This window comes from Schistocerca cancellata, chromosome 1 (assembly GCF_023864275.1).
Source record: "Schistocerca cancellata isolate TAMUIC-IGC-003103 chromosome 1, iqSchCanc2.1, whole genome shotgun sequence".
NCBI classification, from domain to species: Eukaryota; Metazoa; Arthropoda; class Insecta; order Orthoptera; family Acrididae; genus Schistocerca; species Schistocerca cancellata.
In genome coordinates, this window is record NC_064626.1 from 188,138,515 (window position 1) to 188,154,761 (window position 16,247).

The following is a 16,247-nucleotide window of genomic DNA, read 5'->3' on the forward strand; positions in this document are numbered from 1 at the left end:
AATTTTTGTTTGTCTACAAGGCTTTGCCGGTGTTTCTGTTTGCTGTGAAGTTCCCTTTGCTTCCGTAGCAGTTTTCTAACTCTGTTGTTGTACCACGGTGTCTCTTTTCCATCTCTTACGATCTTGCTTGGCACATACTTATCTAATGCATATTGTACGTTGGTTTTGAACTTTGTCCACTGATCCTTAGCACTATCTGTACTTGAGACAAAACTTTCGTGTTGAGCCGTCAGGTACTCTGTAATCTGTTTTTTGTCTCTTTTGCTAAACAGAAAAATCTTCCTACCTTTTTTAATATTTCTATTTATGACTGAAATCACCAATGCTGTAACCCCTTTATGATCGCTGATTCCCTGTTCTGCGTTAACTGTTTCAAATAGATCCGGTCTGTTTGTCACCAGAAGGGCTAATATGGTATCGCCACGAGTCGGTTCTCTGTTTAACTGCTCAAGGTAGTTTTCAGATAATGCACTTCACAAAATTTCACTGGATTCTTTGTCCCTGCCGCCCGTTATAAACGTTTGAGTCTCCCAGTCTAGATCTGGTAAATTAAAATCTCCACCCAAAACTATAACATGGTCGGGAAATCTACTCGAAATATTTTCCAAATTTTCCTCCAGGTGTTCTGCTACAACAGCTGCTGAGCCAGGAAGCCTATAGAGACATCCAGTTACCATGTTTGAGCCTGCTTTTTCACATTTCGGATCTCTGGCAATTTCCTTCGATACTATTGCACTTCTTATCGCTATAAACACGCCTCCCCCTTCTCTGTCCAGCCTGTCTCTGCGATGTACATTCCAATCTGAGTTAAGAATTTCATTACTGTTTACCTCTGGTTTCAGATAACTTTCCGTCCCTAGTACTATGTGGGCATTGTGGCCGTTTATTAATGAGAGCAGTTCTGGGACATTTCTATAGACGCTCCTGCAGTTTACTATTACCACATTAATATTGTGATTCCCTGTTGCCTTTTGCCTACTACTACCTTGTCGCGTCTCAGGAGACGTCTTGTCGGGCCTAGCAAGGGAATTCTCTAACATAAAAAACCCACATGTGTACTCTACACGTACTCCGCTACCCTTGTAGCCGCTTCCTGTGTGTAGTGCACGCCTGACCTATTCAGGAGTACCCTACATTTCTCCACCCGATAGCGGAGGTCGAGAAATGTGCACCACAGATCTCCGCTGAATCGTCTGAGCCTCTGGTTTAAGTCTTCCATCCGGCTCCAAACCAGAGGACCGAGATCGGTTCTGGAAACGATACTACAAATAGTTAGCTCAGATTCCACGCCGCGAGCGAGGCTTTCCGCTTTCACCAACTGCACCAGCCGCCTGTATGAACTGAGGAGGACCTCTGAAGTCAGACGGCAGGAGTCTGGTGCAGACATGAGCAATGATTTGCAGTCGGGTGCACCCAGTGCTCTCTATCGCCGCCGGCAGGGCCTCCTCCACATCTTGGATGAGACCCCCCGGCAAGCTGACAAACACTGGCCTTCTTCCCTGACATTTACGCCACTTCCCTAAGGGTCTCCATGTCTCCATCACCCGCCTGACATTGGAGCTCCCAATAACTAATAAACACCTCCGCCCGTGTGACTGATCGGACCTTGCAGAAGGAGCGGCCACATGTCCACTCACAGAGCGGGCGATGCCACACGGCCAGCCTCGTGCGACGCGAACGCCGTTGAACCCGCCACCCACCTTGGGGAGAGGGTGGTCCAACCGCACCCGGTACCCGCGAAGATGTCTCGACAGCAGGAACCGTGAGTGAAGCATGTAACACCTGGGGTGTACCATGCGACGCACCAGACTCCCCACTGCCGCTACACACCGAGGAAGCAACCTGAAGGCTGCTGACGTTGGCCATCAGCACGTTCAGCTGTTCGCAAACACTTGTCAGCTCCTCCAGAGTCCGTACACAGCAGTCCATCCTAATAAATTAACAATTTACTGTAGAGAAATCTGAATTAAGGCAAGCTGAGGTCTTTTTCATTTCTCTAATAACGAGATGCAGAGAAAAGTAGAACGAGGTATACGAGATAAAATAATATCCGTATTCTTTTATTTGGATTGCTAATTCACTAAAGGCTGCTGATAGCTGAGTGTACTGGAAAATTAAAGCTTCCTAAAAGCAAAAATCCTACCCCCATGAACCATGGACCTTGCCGTTGGTGGGAAGGCTTGCGTGCCTCAGCGATACAGATGGCCGTACCGTAGGTGCAACCACAACGGAGGGGTATCTGTTGAGAGGCCAGACAAACGTGTGGTTCCTGAAGAGGGGCAGCAGCCTTTTCACTAGTTGCAGGGGCAACAGTCTGGATGAGTGACTGATCTGGCCTTGCAACACTAACCAAAACGGCCTTGCTGTGATGGTACTGCGAACGGCTGAAAGCAAGGGGAAACTACAACCGTAATTTTTCCCGAGGGCATCCAGCTTTGCTGTATGGTTAAATGATGACGGCGTCCTCTTGGGTAAAATATTCCGGAGTAAAATAGTCCCCCATTCGCATCTCCGGGCGGTGACTACTCAAGAGGACGTCGTTATCAGGAGAAAGGAAACTGGCGTTCTACGTATCGAAGCGTGGAATGTCAGATCCCTTAATCGGGCAGGTAGGTTAGAAAATTTAAAAAGGGAAACGGATAGGTTGAAGTTAGATGTACTGGGAATTAGAGATGTTGGGTGGCAGGAGGAACATGACTTCTGGTCAGGTGAATACAGGGTTATAAATACAAAATCAAATAGGGGTAACGCAGGAGTAGGTTTAATAATGAATTAAAAAAATAGGAGTGCGAGTAAGCTACTACCAACAGCATAGTGAACGTATTATTGTGGCCAAAATAGACACGAAGCCCATGCCTACTACAGTAGTACAAGTTTATATGCCGACTAGCTCTGCAGATGACGAAGAAATTGATGAAATGTATGATGAGATAAAAGAAATTATTCAGGTAGTGAAGGGATATGAAAATTTAATAGTCATGGGTGACTCGAACTCGAGAGTAGGAAAAGGGAGAGAAAGAAACTTAGTGGGTGAATATCGATTGGGGGAAAGAAATGAAAGAGGAAGCCGTCTGGTAGAATTTTGCACAGAGCATAACTTAATCATAGTTAACACTTGGTTCAAGAATCATAAAAGAAGGTTGTATACATGGAAGAATCCCGGAGATACTACAAGGCAACAGATAGATTATATAATGGTAAGACAGAGATTTAGGAACCAGGTTTTAAATTGTAAGTCATTTCCAGGGGCAGATGTGGACTCTGACCACAATCTATTGGTTATGAACTGTAGATTAAAACTGAAGAAAGTGCTAAAAGGTGAGAAGTTAAGGAGATGGGACCTGGATAAACTGACTAAACCAGAGGTTGTACAGAGTTTCAGGGAGAGCATAAGGGAACAATTGAGAGGAAAGGGGGAATAAAATACAGCAGAAGAAGAATGGGTAGTTCTGAGGGATAAAGTAGCGAAGGCAGCAGGGGATCAAGTAGGTAAAAAGACGAGGGCTAGTAGAAATCCTTGGGTAACAGAGGAGATATTGAATTTAAATGATGAAAGGATAAAATATAAAAACGCAGTAAATGAAGCAGGCAAAAGGGAATACAAACGTCCAAAAATGAGATCGACAGGAAGTGCAAAATGGCTAAGCAGGGATGGCTAGTGGACAACTGTAAGGATGTAGAGGCTTATCTCACTAGGGGTAAGATAGATACTTCCTATAGGACAATTAAGAAGACCTTTGGAGAAAAGAGAGCCAGTTATATGAATATCAACAGCTCAGATGGAAACCCAGTTCTAAGCAAAGAAGGGAAAGCAGAAAGGTGGAAGGAGTATATAGAGGATCTATACAAGGGCGATGTACTTGAGGACAATATTATGGAAATGGTAGAGGATATAGATGAAGATGAAATGGGAGATACGATATTGCGTGAAGAGTTTGACAGAGCACGGAAAGACCTGAGTCGGAACAAGACCCCGGGAGTAGACAACATTCCATTGGAACTACTGATGGCCTTGGGAGAGCCAGTCCTCACAAAATTCTACCATCTGGTAAGCAAGATGTATGAGACAGGTGAAATACCCTCAGACTTCAAGAAGAATATAATAATTCCAATCCCAAATAAAGCAGGTGCTGACAGATGTGAAAATTACCGAACTATCAGTTTAATAAGTCACGGATGCAAAATACTAACGCGAATTCTTTACAGACGAATGGAGAAACTGGTAGAAGCCGACCTCGGCGAAGATTAGTTTGGGTTCCGTAGAAATAATGGAACACGTGAGGCAATACTGACCCTACGACTTATCTTAGAAGCTAGATTAAGAACAGGCAAACCTACGTTTCTAGCATTTGTAGACTTAGAGAAAGCTTTTGACAATGTTGACTGGAATACTCTCTTTCAAATTCTAAAGGTGGCAGGGGTAAAATACAGGGAGCGAAAGGCTATTTACTATTTGTACAGAAACCAGATGGCAGTTATAAGAGTCGAGGGATATGAAAGGGAAGCAGTGGTTGAAGAAGGGAGTGAGACAGGGTTGTAGCCTCTCCCCGATGTTATTCAATCTGTATATTGAACAAGCAGTAAAGGAAACAAAAGAAAAATTCGGAGTAGGTATTAAAGTCCATGGAGAAGAAATAAAAACGTTGAGGTTCGCCGATGACATTGTAATTCTGTCAGAGACAGCAAAGGACTTGGAAGAGCAGGTGAACTGAATGGACAGTGCCTTGAAAGGATATAAGATGAACATCAACAAAAGCAAAACGAGGGTCATGGAAGGTAGTCGAATTAAGTCGGGTGATGCTGAGGGAATTAGATTAGGAAATGAGACACTTAGAGTAGTAAAGGAGTTTTGCTATTTGGGGAGCAAATTAACTGATGATGGTCGAAGTAGAGAGGACATAAAATGTAGACTGGCAATGGCAATGAAAGCGTTTTTGAAGAAGAGAAATTTGTTAACATCGAGTATAGATTTAAGTGTCAGGAAGTCGTTTCAGAAAGTATTTGTATGGAGTGTAGCCATGTAAGGAAGTGAATCATGGACGATAAATAGTTTGGACAAGAAGAGAATAGAAGCTTTCGAAATGTGTGCTACAGAAGAATGCTGAAGATTAGATGGGTAGATCACATAACTAATGAAGTGGTATTGAATAGAATTGGGGAGAAGAGAAGTTTGTGGCACAACTTGACAAGTAGAAGGGACCGGTTGGTCGGACATGTTCTGAGGCATCAAGGGATCACAAATTTAGCATTGGAGGGCAGCGTGGAGGGTAAAAATCGTAGAGGAAGACCAAGAGATGAATACACTAATCAGATTCAGAAGGATGTAGGTTGCAGTAGTTACTGGGAGATGAAGAAGTTTGCACAAGTTAGAGTAGCATGGAGAGCTGCATCAAACCAGTCTCAGGACTGAAGACAACAACAACAACAAGAAAAGCGAAAAGACACGGCAAAAGAAGTGACAAGTGAGAAAAACACAGTTAATACTTAAATTTACGTCGCTTGCCGCACAGGAGATGCGAAGCAGACGGCAGTTACGACGACACTGGCAGTACTGGCACTACAGGCTTTTGCCTCTCAGTTGTAATTTTGTCTTGCAGTTTCACAACTTCAGCCTGTTCTCGATTTTCTTCATTCCAGATTCTATCTCAAAAAAAAGAAGAAGAAGGAGAAAGAAGAAAAAACTTAACTCAGCTGCATGAAATTTGTTGATATCTTTACTTCTCATTGTCTATATTTCATATCAGTATAACAAAATCGCCATTTAATATATTTCATAGATGTCTCTCTTACAATTTAGTGGTATTTTCTTGTTCCACATTAGGTCTTTAACTATTTGAGCAAAGTCGTTACCTGCTTGAATTCTGTAAGTGATTTCCTTGTCTATCACCGACAACACTGCCAACGTTCTGAAGTGATGGACCATCTATAGCTGTTTCCCCTCCACTTCGAGATGTTCCACTGGTTGCCCATATCTTTTAATGACGATATACTTTAGTAGCTTCTACCTAGTTTCTTGATATTGAAAGCCTTCTTCAGAGTTACCCGACAGGTATACGCCATCAGAAAACAATACAGATATTATTTTATTTCCTATACCTCGTTCTACTTTTCTCTGCATCTCGTTATTAGAGAAATGAAAAAGACCTGCAGCTTGCCTTAATTCAGATTTCTCTACAGTAAATTGTTAATTTATTGAGATGGACTGCTGTGTACGGACTCGGGAAGAGCTGACAAGTGTTTGCGAACAGCTGAACGTGCTGATGGGCCAACGTCAGCAGCCTTCAGGTTGCTTCCTCGGTGTGTAGCGGCAGTGGGGAGTCTGGTGCGTCGCATGGTACACCCCAGGTGTTACATGCTTCACTCACGGTTCCTGCTGTCGAGACATCTGCGTGGGTACCGGGTGCGGTTGTGCCACCCTCTCCCCAAGGGGGGTGGCGGGTTCAACGGCGTTCGCGTCGCACGAGGCTGGCCGTGTGGCATCGCCCGCTCTGCCCATGCCAAAAGTTTCAGTCGTGTCTAGAGGTGATTGTACTGTGAGTTACTTCGTGCAAGTTCTTGATCCTGTGTAGGCTGTCACCCTGAATTATAATTTTCTTCAGTATTTCGCACATTCTTTTCTTACTCATAGCACCAAACGCTTCCTTTAAATACAGAAAAGCTAACCACAAGTCTCGGTTGTGTTCATGGTATTTTCCCATCAATTGTCGCTCAAAAAAAAATTAAAGTAGCTTTTTATATTCCGTTCCTGAGTCCGTACTGTTCTTCCACGCGATTTTCTTCAATGAGGTGTCTGACCTTACGCCCTATAACTCCTTCATAAGGTTTACCCACTTGAGATATAAAATGCCACCCCTATGAAACCTTTCTTTGAAATTCAGATTCTGATGTCCGTTTTACAATCATCAGATACCGTCCCTTCTTCCAGTATCTTACAAAAGTGTCCGTAGATGCATAACTTCCAACGGCTTTCTGTCTACAAATGTATGCTTCCTAGTATCTTTTACGTTCTCTTTGTTTATAGTCAACATGCAGAGATTCCATAACTAAAAGTATTTAACCCTTTAGTGACCAAATTATTTCCAGAAAATGTAGATTTTTCATGAACACTTTATTGGGCTAAGGAACCATTCATAAAATCATAGTTTAAATCTTGAAAGTGAGAGTTCAGCCTACGAGTATAAAAAAATTAGTGGGAACTATTGTTCCCACTAAACTCTGGAGTAACTTCTCTTGCTAATTTAAAGAAAAAAGTATATTCTTTTTTTTTAATACAAAAAGCATGTTAAACATTACATTTATATTTGTATTTGTTCATATTGTCCTTTGAGATCACTAAGGTGATGTACTATGGAACTTAGAGAAGTATGGTACTACACACAAATGTACACGACAGTTGCTGCACATTATTTTTGTTCTTGGTGCTACATTGGTTGCATATTCTGTTTGTTGTACCTTTTGTAGGCAAATGAGTTCCAACTTTCTCCAGACGAACTTGATCTGGTACTCCAGACCTGCCCCCTTTTTGGTCTTTGAAAATGAACGGGCCTTCCTCTTCGCTTATGACTTGAGAATCAGGAGACAAGCTGCCTTGCCAAGTGCAATCTAAATGTTAGCTGGTCTGCTTCTGCCTTCTGTAGCTTCCACATAATGTAGGCATTGACAACTGCCATCACTTCCATGAACAATGGCCTACAGGATACCGTTCACGCAGGTGATCAAATCTATCCACTCCTCCCATTATTTTATTGTACTCTGCCACAGCCAATGGGCAGAATACTTCACTTCTGCTTCCATCTTTGTTTGTTCTCAAAACAGTTGTAATGTGTTTGGATTGTGGTAATTTGATAGTATACAAACAGGTTTGCTATCCTGCTACTTCACTGCTGCAACACATGACCTGACAGCAAATTCGAATTCTCCCCCGCTAAGTCTAGAATTTTTTTTTCAGCATATCTGTGAAGTATTTGGTGACTCAAAATCATCATCAGAGTCAGCATCGATATCTGAATCTTCTGGTAAAGCATACAAAATTCTGAAAACCTCTTCTGGCGTCAGTCCAGGCATTCTAAACAATAAGAAACAAACAATAACTACGATGCCGATTACGCAGCCATACGCATTGCACTTCACCCAAGTTCAGTGGGAAAAATAATCCCCACTAACTTACCTTGTAATATTTACGTAATTTTCAGTAAAATTCAGCAAGTATACATGAATACTATCTCTCTCGTAGACGTAAAAGTAGATAAATATGACACAAGTCACTTCACAGGCAAAACGAAAGCACACTACGCAAAAAATGCCGTAGCGGTCGGAACAGTGGCTCGTTTTCACGTGGAAACTGCGCTTCGACACTGATTGACTAACAAGGTAGAAATACAACTCCTTTCGCACACCCAGTGACAATTTACATGTAGTTAGAATACTCTAACAGAGCTGACAGCACAAGTTAGAAGTGGGAACACGGGTTACCACTGAACTTACAGCGAAAACAAATAAGTGGGAACTATAGTTCCCACTGGTCACTAAAGGGTTAACCAATATTTAAATTGTAAAATAATTTAAAACCATTGTTCGGACTACGTATATTGAGATTTCTCTTGTATATATACACTCCTGGAAATTGAAATAAGAACACCGTGAATTCATTGTCCCAGGAAGGGGAAACTTTATTGACACATTCCTGGGGTCAGATACATCACATGATCACACTGACAGAACCACAGGCACATAGACACAGGCAACAGAGCATGCACAATGTCGGCACTAGTACAGTGTATATCCACCTTTCGCAGCAATGCAGGCTGCTATTCTCCCATGGAGACGATCGTAGAGATGCTGGATGTAGTCCTGTGGAACGGCTTGCCATGCCATTTCCACCTGGCGCCTCAGTTGGACCAGCGTTCGTGCTGGACGTGCAGACCCCGTGAGACGACGCTTCATCCAGTCCCAAACATGCTCAATGGGGGACAGATCCGGAGATCTTGCTGGCCAGGGTAGTTGACTTACACCTTCTAGAGCACGTTGGGTGGCACGGGATACATGCGGACGTGCATTGTCCTGTTGGAACAGCAAGTTCCCTTGCCGGTCTAGGAATGGTAGAACGATGGGTTCGATGACGGTTTGGATGTACCGTGCACTATTCAGTGTCCCCTCGACGATCACCAGTGGTGTACGGCCATTGTAGGAGATCGCTCCCCAAACCATGATGCCGGGTGTTGGCCCTGTGTGCCTCGGTCGTATGCAGTCCTGATTGTGGCGCTCACCTGCACGGCGCCAAACACGCATACGACCATCATTGGCACCAAGGCACAAGCGACTCTCATCGCTGAAGACGACACGTCTCCATTCGTCCCTCCATTCACGCCTGTCGCGACGCCACTGGAGGCGGGCTGCACGATGTTGGGGCGTGAGCGGAAGACGGCCTAACGGTGTGCGGGACCGTAGCCCAGCTTCATGGAGACGGTTGCGAATGGTCCTCGCCGATACCCCAGGAGCAACAGTGTCCCTAATTTGCTGGGAAGTGGCGGTGCGGTCCCCTACGGCACTGCGTAGGATCCTACGGTCTTGGCGTGCATCCGTGCGTCGCTGCGGTCCGGTCCCAGGTCGACGGGCACGTGCACCTTCCGCCGACCACTGGCGACAACATCGATGTACTGTGGAGACCTCACGCCCCACGTGTTGAGCAATTCGGCGGTACGTCCACCCGGCCTCCCGCATGCCCACTATACGCCCTCGCTCAAAGTCCGTCAACTGCACATACGGTTCACGTCCACGCTGTCGCGGCATGCTACCAGTGTTAAAGACTGCGATGGAGCTCCGTATGCCACGGCAAACTGGCTGACACTGACGGCGGCGGTGCACAAATGCTGCGCAGCTAGCGCCATTCGACGGCCAACACCGCGGTTCCTGGTGTGTCCGCTGTGGCGTGCGTGTGATCATTGCTTGTACAGCCCTCTCGCAGTGTCCGGAGCAAGTATTGTGGGTCTGACACACCGGTGTCAATGTGTTCTTTTTTCCATTTCCAGGAGTGTATATATAATTTCACACTTGTACCAAACCGTTGGCAGTATGATTCAATAACCCCAAGTCAAAATATATTAAAAAAACAGTAATCGGCTATTCAATATTCCATACTGCATTTAACTGTATTTAAGAACTAGCGAAGACTGTGTACGGAACCAATGTTAAACACGAATGATCAGATACCCATTTGTCATCTTATTGAGACACAATACAAAAGTTCATACATACTAAAGTTTCTCCTGATGATCATGCAGTTATACGCAAAGCTTAAGAATTATAAGGCACATAAGAACTGCATGATGAACTCTATCTCGTACACTAAGATTTCTTTCTTTCAATGGCCACGAGGAAACAAGAGAATGTTTTGAGGTAGAAGCACAACAGTAGAAACAGAAAAAAAATATATTCTTTCTCGGATGGATACCCAAAAGTCAGCTGGATCACATATTCCAGCTTATTACGCCATGTTGTGTAACGTCCGACTTCTATGTTCGATGCTGAGATTTCGACGTCTAATATTATCCTATGATAGATGGCCTGCAGGCTGCAATTGATTGTATTTATTTGATACTTCTTACACTCCTTTACATTAGTTCAGTTTTAGAGTACTCTCGTCTCCTACCTTCCAAACTTTACAGAAGCTCTTCTGTAGAAGCTTTTGGAAGGTAGCAGACGAGATACTGGAAGAAGTAAAGCTGTGAGTACCGGGCCTGAGTCGTGCTTCAGTAGCTCAGATGGTAGAGCACTTGCCCGCAAAAGGCAAAGGTCCCGAGTTCGCGTCTCGGTCGGGCACACAGTTTTAATCTGCCAGGAAGTTTCAAACAAATGTGTTAGTGGATAAAACAGTCGTGGTCCGGAGTGAGAGAAGGCATTATTTTTAAATCTTACAAGGAGTGCGGCATAAGTAACGCTCTCGATAGCAGTGCAAAAAATCTTACAGTGTATATGAAGGGGACAACAATGACAACTAAGAGGAAGAAGAAAAGAAGAAGAAAGTTCAGGTGACAGTTCTCACGTATTTTAAAGGTTAGTTCGGTTCTATAAACTAAGAACTTTTTTAGCATGCCTTTGCAATCTAATAATAAAAATCGTAAAAATGTTATTTTTTTTAAATGCTTAAAAATTACGGTATTATTGTCCGTAGTGTCTCATAGTGCGTAAAAGGGGTAGTAGTAAACGTAAAAAAAAGAAAAAAAGAAAAAAAACACGTAGGTGTGTGTTTCTCTTGAATAATCCGTCATGGTAGGCGTATATTAAGGCTGACAAGTGTTCTCCAGTGCGTAGTGTGTAGTGTGAGTGCAGATGCAGACTGTTTTGTCTATGGAGCTACGCGCCAGCAAGTGCCGCGCGCCACTGAATGGAAGCCGCACCTGTTGCTGGGCCGAGCTGACGTCACGCTGCAGCTGCGCCGCGTACGCTGCCCGAAAGGCGTCGCCCACGGCTGCGTGCAGTTCCTCCGCCTGCAAAATAGCACGTTCACGACACCATTACACACAAACCTAACCACAGGCTCTTAGTGTATTTGTTTAGTTAGTACCTTACAGTTACAGCACTACTATCACTAGCGCTAGCTGTACTACAGCCGCCGACCGTTGTGACCGAGCGGTTCTAGGCGCTTCAGTCTGGAACCGCGCTGCTGCTACGGTCGCAGGTTCGAATCCTGCCTCGGGCATGGATGTGTGTGATGTCCTTAGGTTAGCTAGCTTTAAGTAGTTCTAAGTCTAGGGCACTGATGACCTCAGATGTTAAGTCCTGTAGTGCTTAGAGCCGTCTGAACCGTTTAAAACTACTACTGCCACAGGTCCAATCGCACTGGACGTTAGGGTGCGCCGACACGATGCCTTTTTTGTGTTAAAATTTGCGGATGGGCATAAATTTCCAATAACGCTACTACGCATGCACATTTGCGTATGAATAATTTCCTGCTAATGGAGGCAGTGCGTACAGCTCATTGCTACCTGCTTTCGAATCTTGGCGCTTTTTAGCAGACGATGGTCAGCGGAGGTCTATATGTGTTTGGTTGGTAGTGCGCTGAGGTTATACTGTAAAGCGATTTACGTGCAGTAATGTATGTTGGCTCCAGAGGCTTAAGTTTATGGATGATTACAGACAAACAAAAAAGTTCTATGTTAAGCCGCTTCTGAAGATTATTTAAATAAAAATTCGAGATTTGTTTTCCCGAGCGTCACGTATTAGATAAAAAGACTCCAATCATATTTCTGTAAGCAATAAGATACCGAAATTCTCGAAGTAGGAAAACTGAGAAATTTATGAAAAGTGTGTATGAAACTGTGGACGAATATAATGCTATAGTGACTTAAAAGCACAACTGAGGAGCCTGATATTGGAACAAAAGAAGTGATAGGATATGTGTAGCTCTTCAACAAACTACTAAAAATTTAAATGAAGCACACTGACGATGTAAACAGTTCGAAACTGGAAAACACAACCTCCGTTCCAGTGGATTCTGGCATCTATGACATTCCCCAATTTGCTGAGCCCGAGAATGGTAATCTACAGATCATATTTCATGATTAAATACAAATGACGCATTGAAAGTAAATTAACCTTGACAGGAGGGTTAGGAACCTCCCTTAAGTATTTCTCAGTTTCAGAAATAATCACTTTTATTTTTATTTATTTATTTGGGTTCCTTTTCTCCAGTAGGCATGGGAACTGTATAAATATGGAACAAGTCATAATTTTACATGAGAACAGTACTTATAATTACTAATAGATACAAATTGTAGTACTGTACAGGAACAAAGTTTGCTAATAATTACAAACTTCTTTCATACAGAAAGAAGAGGTATAAAACTATCAAAGAAATTACAATTATACCACATTACAAGTTACAGATTTGTTATAATTAAAATGTTTTGTTTTGAAATGACGAATAAACTATGAAAACGAGTATATAAGTCACCAGATACTAGCTAACAAAGTTTTATTGCCAGCCTTATCGCTGCAGTTTCCCGAAAATCTAAGTTTTCGTCGTGACCTCCTTCTGAAATTTGCAGACAAAAAGTTGTCATCACTTCGTATTTCTTGTACCTCTGATACTCGTATATTTCTATATCTACAGTCGCTTTAGCGTTTTCTTTTTCTGTCACCTTTTCATCACAATAAACGCAACAAAATCTCCCAAGCGAAGGAGGAGGGTCACAGCAGACTGCTTTCGCATTGTGGCAACGTGTGGATATGAGAACGCAGATGCTTACATGCGTTCTTTCGGCAAATTTTTGTGAATGCCTTTTTAGGCCCGTGCGTCTGCGATTTTGCACGACGAAAGAGGCGTCGTGTGGGCATAACTTTACGGAACGTCACGAAAGATACTGTAAGTTTCTGGGGACCGTCACAGTGAAATGTAGATTCTTCTAAACACGAATGTTTTCAACATTAAGCCACGTCGTTTTGCTCAGCACTGAATGGCGAACGTGAGATTATGAGATACCATCCGCATTCCAAAAAATTAGAAAACACAGAACTATAGGGGTGATGGGGTGAATGGACATTAATAAAGGAACTGGTAATGATAAAAATGGTTCAAATGGCTGTGAGCACTGTGGGACGTAACTTCTGAGGTCATCAGTCCCCTAGAACTTAGAACTTCTTAAACATAACTAACCTAAAGACATCACACACATCCATGCCCGAGGCAGGATTCGAACCTGCGACGGTAGCAGTCGCGCGATTCCGGACTGAAGCGCCTAGAACCGCTCGGCCACAACGGCATGCTGTTCCAAGTATTTGTGTTTTTATTTATGCACAGTTTAAATGTTTTATCTACGTAGGTTTTGCAAAACCTAAATAATTTTACTCTGTCAGGTATTAGGCCTCTCTCGTGAAATAGCACGCGTAGGAAATCCAAGTCTTCAGCTTTCTTCACAAAATGTCACGAAAATAAAGCACACAATAAGCAAACATTCAGAACACAGAAACCACGAAATCAACTACTGTAATTGGAGTGAACGCGGTGGATATAGATTAACTTTTCATGTTAGCAGACAACTCCGCTGTCTCCTCACCTACGCCAAGACTTTCTTTCCCACAATTTTAGACACTGACATCCAGTTCCGTTCTGTTAGGTCCCGTCACGACTCATTGCGTCACCATGGTGATTTGTATGTATGCCGCTACTCAGTAGGTACCGGAATGTATTGAAGTTCGGTTTCGTTCCATGACGTCCAGTGGGAACCGACCTCAATGTTTCTTCCGAATCAAATGTTGAGCGAACTCTCGATCTGGTCAAGGAAACAACTGCCCCTGTGACCGTGTCCTAGCTCGTAAGCAGTTCAGTCGTTTTGTTGGTGTTCATTGGAATGCTACTGGTGGTAGTCACTAACAAAGTATTCTTCTTAAATACTGGAATTATTTATTCTGGTACCTTTTGACATCTTCAAGTACGCTACTTGTAAAACCAAACAGTTTTCCTGAGCCAACACTTTTAATTTGTCCTATTGAAACAACACCTAACAACTGAAGTAGATGGGGAAATAATCGAAAAATTTGCATTTCCAATACATCTGTAGTAGGACAGTACTTCATACTTAAGTCATTGCCGACCCATAATCATATATTCTCAATTATCTCGTAAACAGCTTGTTTGTGGACGTAAGTTTATTCGCTTCTATATTCGCGCAACAATGTCAGTTTTCGCTATTAATTATGGTACACTGTACATATCAAAATGGTTACTGCTACATTAAACACATCTCTTCACATACTGAGTACCGCTCAATACAAAATTCACCGTGATAGCCAATCATCGAGCTTACAAGGTTGTGTGCCCAAGTATAGCAGTTATTAATTCAGGTGATGCCGTGGGCATCAGATTAGGAAACGAGACACTATAAGTAGTAGACGAGACCTGCTATTTGGGCAGTAAAGCAACTGATGGTCGTGGATGTGGAGAAGGTACAAAACATGAAACAGCAATGGCAAAAAAAGCGTTTCCGAATAAGGAAAATATTTTAATGTCGAATATAAATTTAAGTGTTATTGAAGGTATTTGTCTTGATTGTAGCCTTGCACAACGGCTGAAAGCAAGGGGAAACTACAGCCGTAATTTTTCCCGAGCGCATGCAGCTTTACTGTATGGTTAAATGATGATGGCGTCCTCTTGGGTAAAATATTCCGGAGGTAAAATAGTCCCCCATTCGGGTCTCCGGGTGGGTACTACTCAAGAGGACGTCGTTATCAGGAGAAAGAAAACTGGCGTTCTACGGATCGGAGCGTGGAATGTCAGATCCCTTAATCGAGCAGGTAGCTTACAAAATTTAAAAAGGTAAATGGATAGGTTAAAGTTAGATATAGTAGGAATTAGTGAAGTTCGGTGGCAGGAGGGTTATAAATACAAAATCAAATAGGGGTAATGCAGGAGTCGGTTTAATAATGAATAAAAAAATAGCAGTGCAGGTAAGCTACTATCAGCACCATAGTGAACGCATTATTGTGGCCAAGAAAGACACGAAGCCCACGCCTACTACAGTAGTACAAGTTTATATGCCAACTAGCTCTGCAGATAACGAAGCAATTGAAGAAATGTATGATGAAATAAAAGAAATTATTCATGTAGTGAAGGGTGACGAAAATTTAATAGTCATGGGTGACTGGAATCCGGTAGTAGGAAAAGGGAGAGAAGAAAACGTAGTAGGTGAATATGGATTGGGGCTAAGAAATGAAAGGGGAAGCCGCCTGTTAGAATTTTGCACAGAGCACAACTTAATCATAGCTAACACTTGGTTCAAGAATCATAAGAGAAGGTTGTATACATGGAAGAAGCCTGGAGATACTGACAGGTTTCAGATAGATTATATAATGGTAATACGGAGATTTAGGAACCAGGTTTTAAATTGTAAGACATTTCCAGGGGCAGATGTGGACTCTGACCACAAACTATTGGTTATGAACTGTAGATTAAAACTGAAGAAACTGAAAAAAGGTGGGAATTTAAGGAGATGGGAACTGGATAAACTGATTAAACCAGAGGTTGTACAGAGTTTCAGGCAGAGTATAAGGGAACAATTGACAGGAATGGGGGAAAGAAATACAGTAGAAGAAGAATGGGTAGCTTTGAGAGATGAAGTAGTCAAGGCCACAGAGGATCAAATAGGTAAAACGACTAGGGTTAGTAGAAATCTTTGGGTAACAGAAGAAATATTGAATTTAATTGATGAAAGGAGAAAATATAAAAACGCAGTAAATGAAGCAGGCAAAAG

General features: G+C 42.9%; 1 protein-coding gene across 1 annotated transcript in view; it reads right to left on the reverse strand.

Annotated features, from left to right (window-relative positions):
• Positions 1-16,247, reverse strand: part of LOC126162381 (EGFR adapter protein-like) — a 1,239,193-nt gene that overhangs the window by 37,950 nt on the left and 1,184,996 nt on the right. Inside the window, exon 7 of the mRNA XM_049918894.1 lies at positions 11,397-11,486. Within this exon, the coding sequence (XP_049774851.1) occupies positions 11,397-11,486 (90 nt within the window). The remainder of the gene's footprint in view (positions 1-11,396; positions 11,487-16,247) is intronic.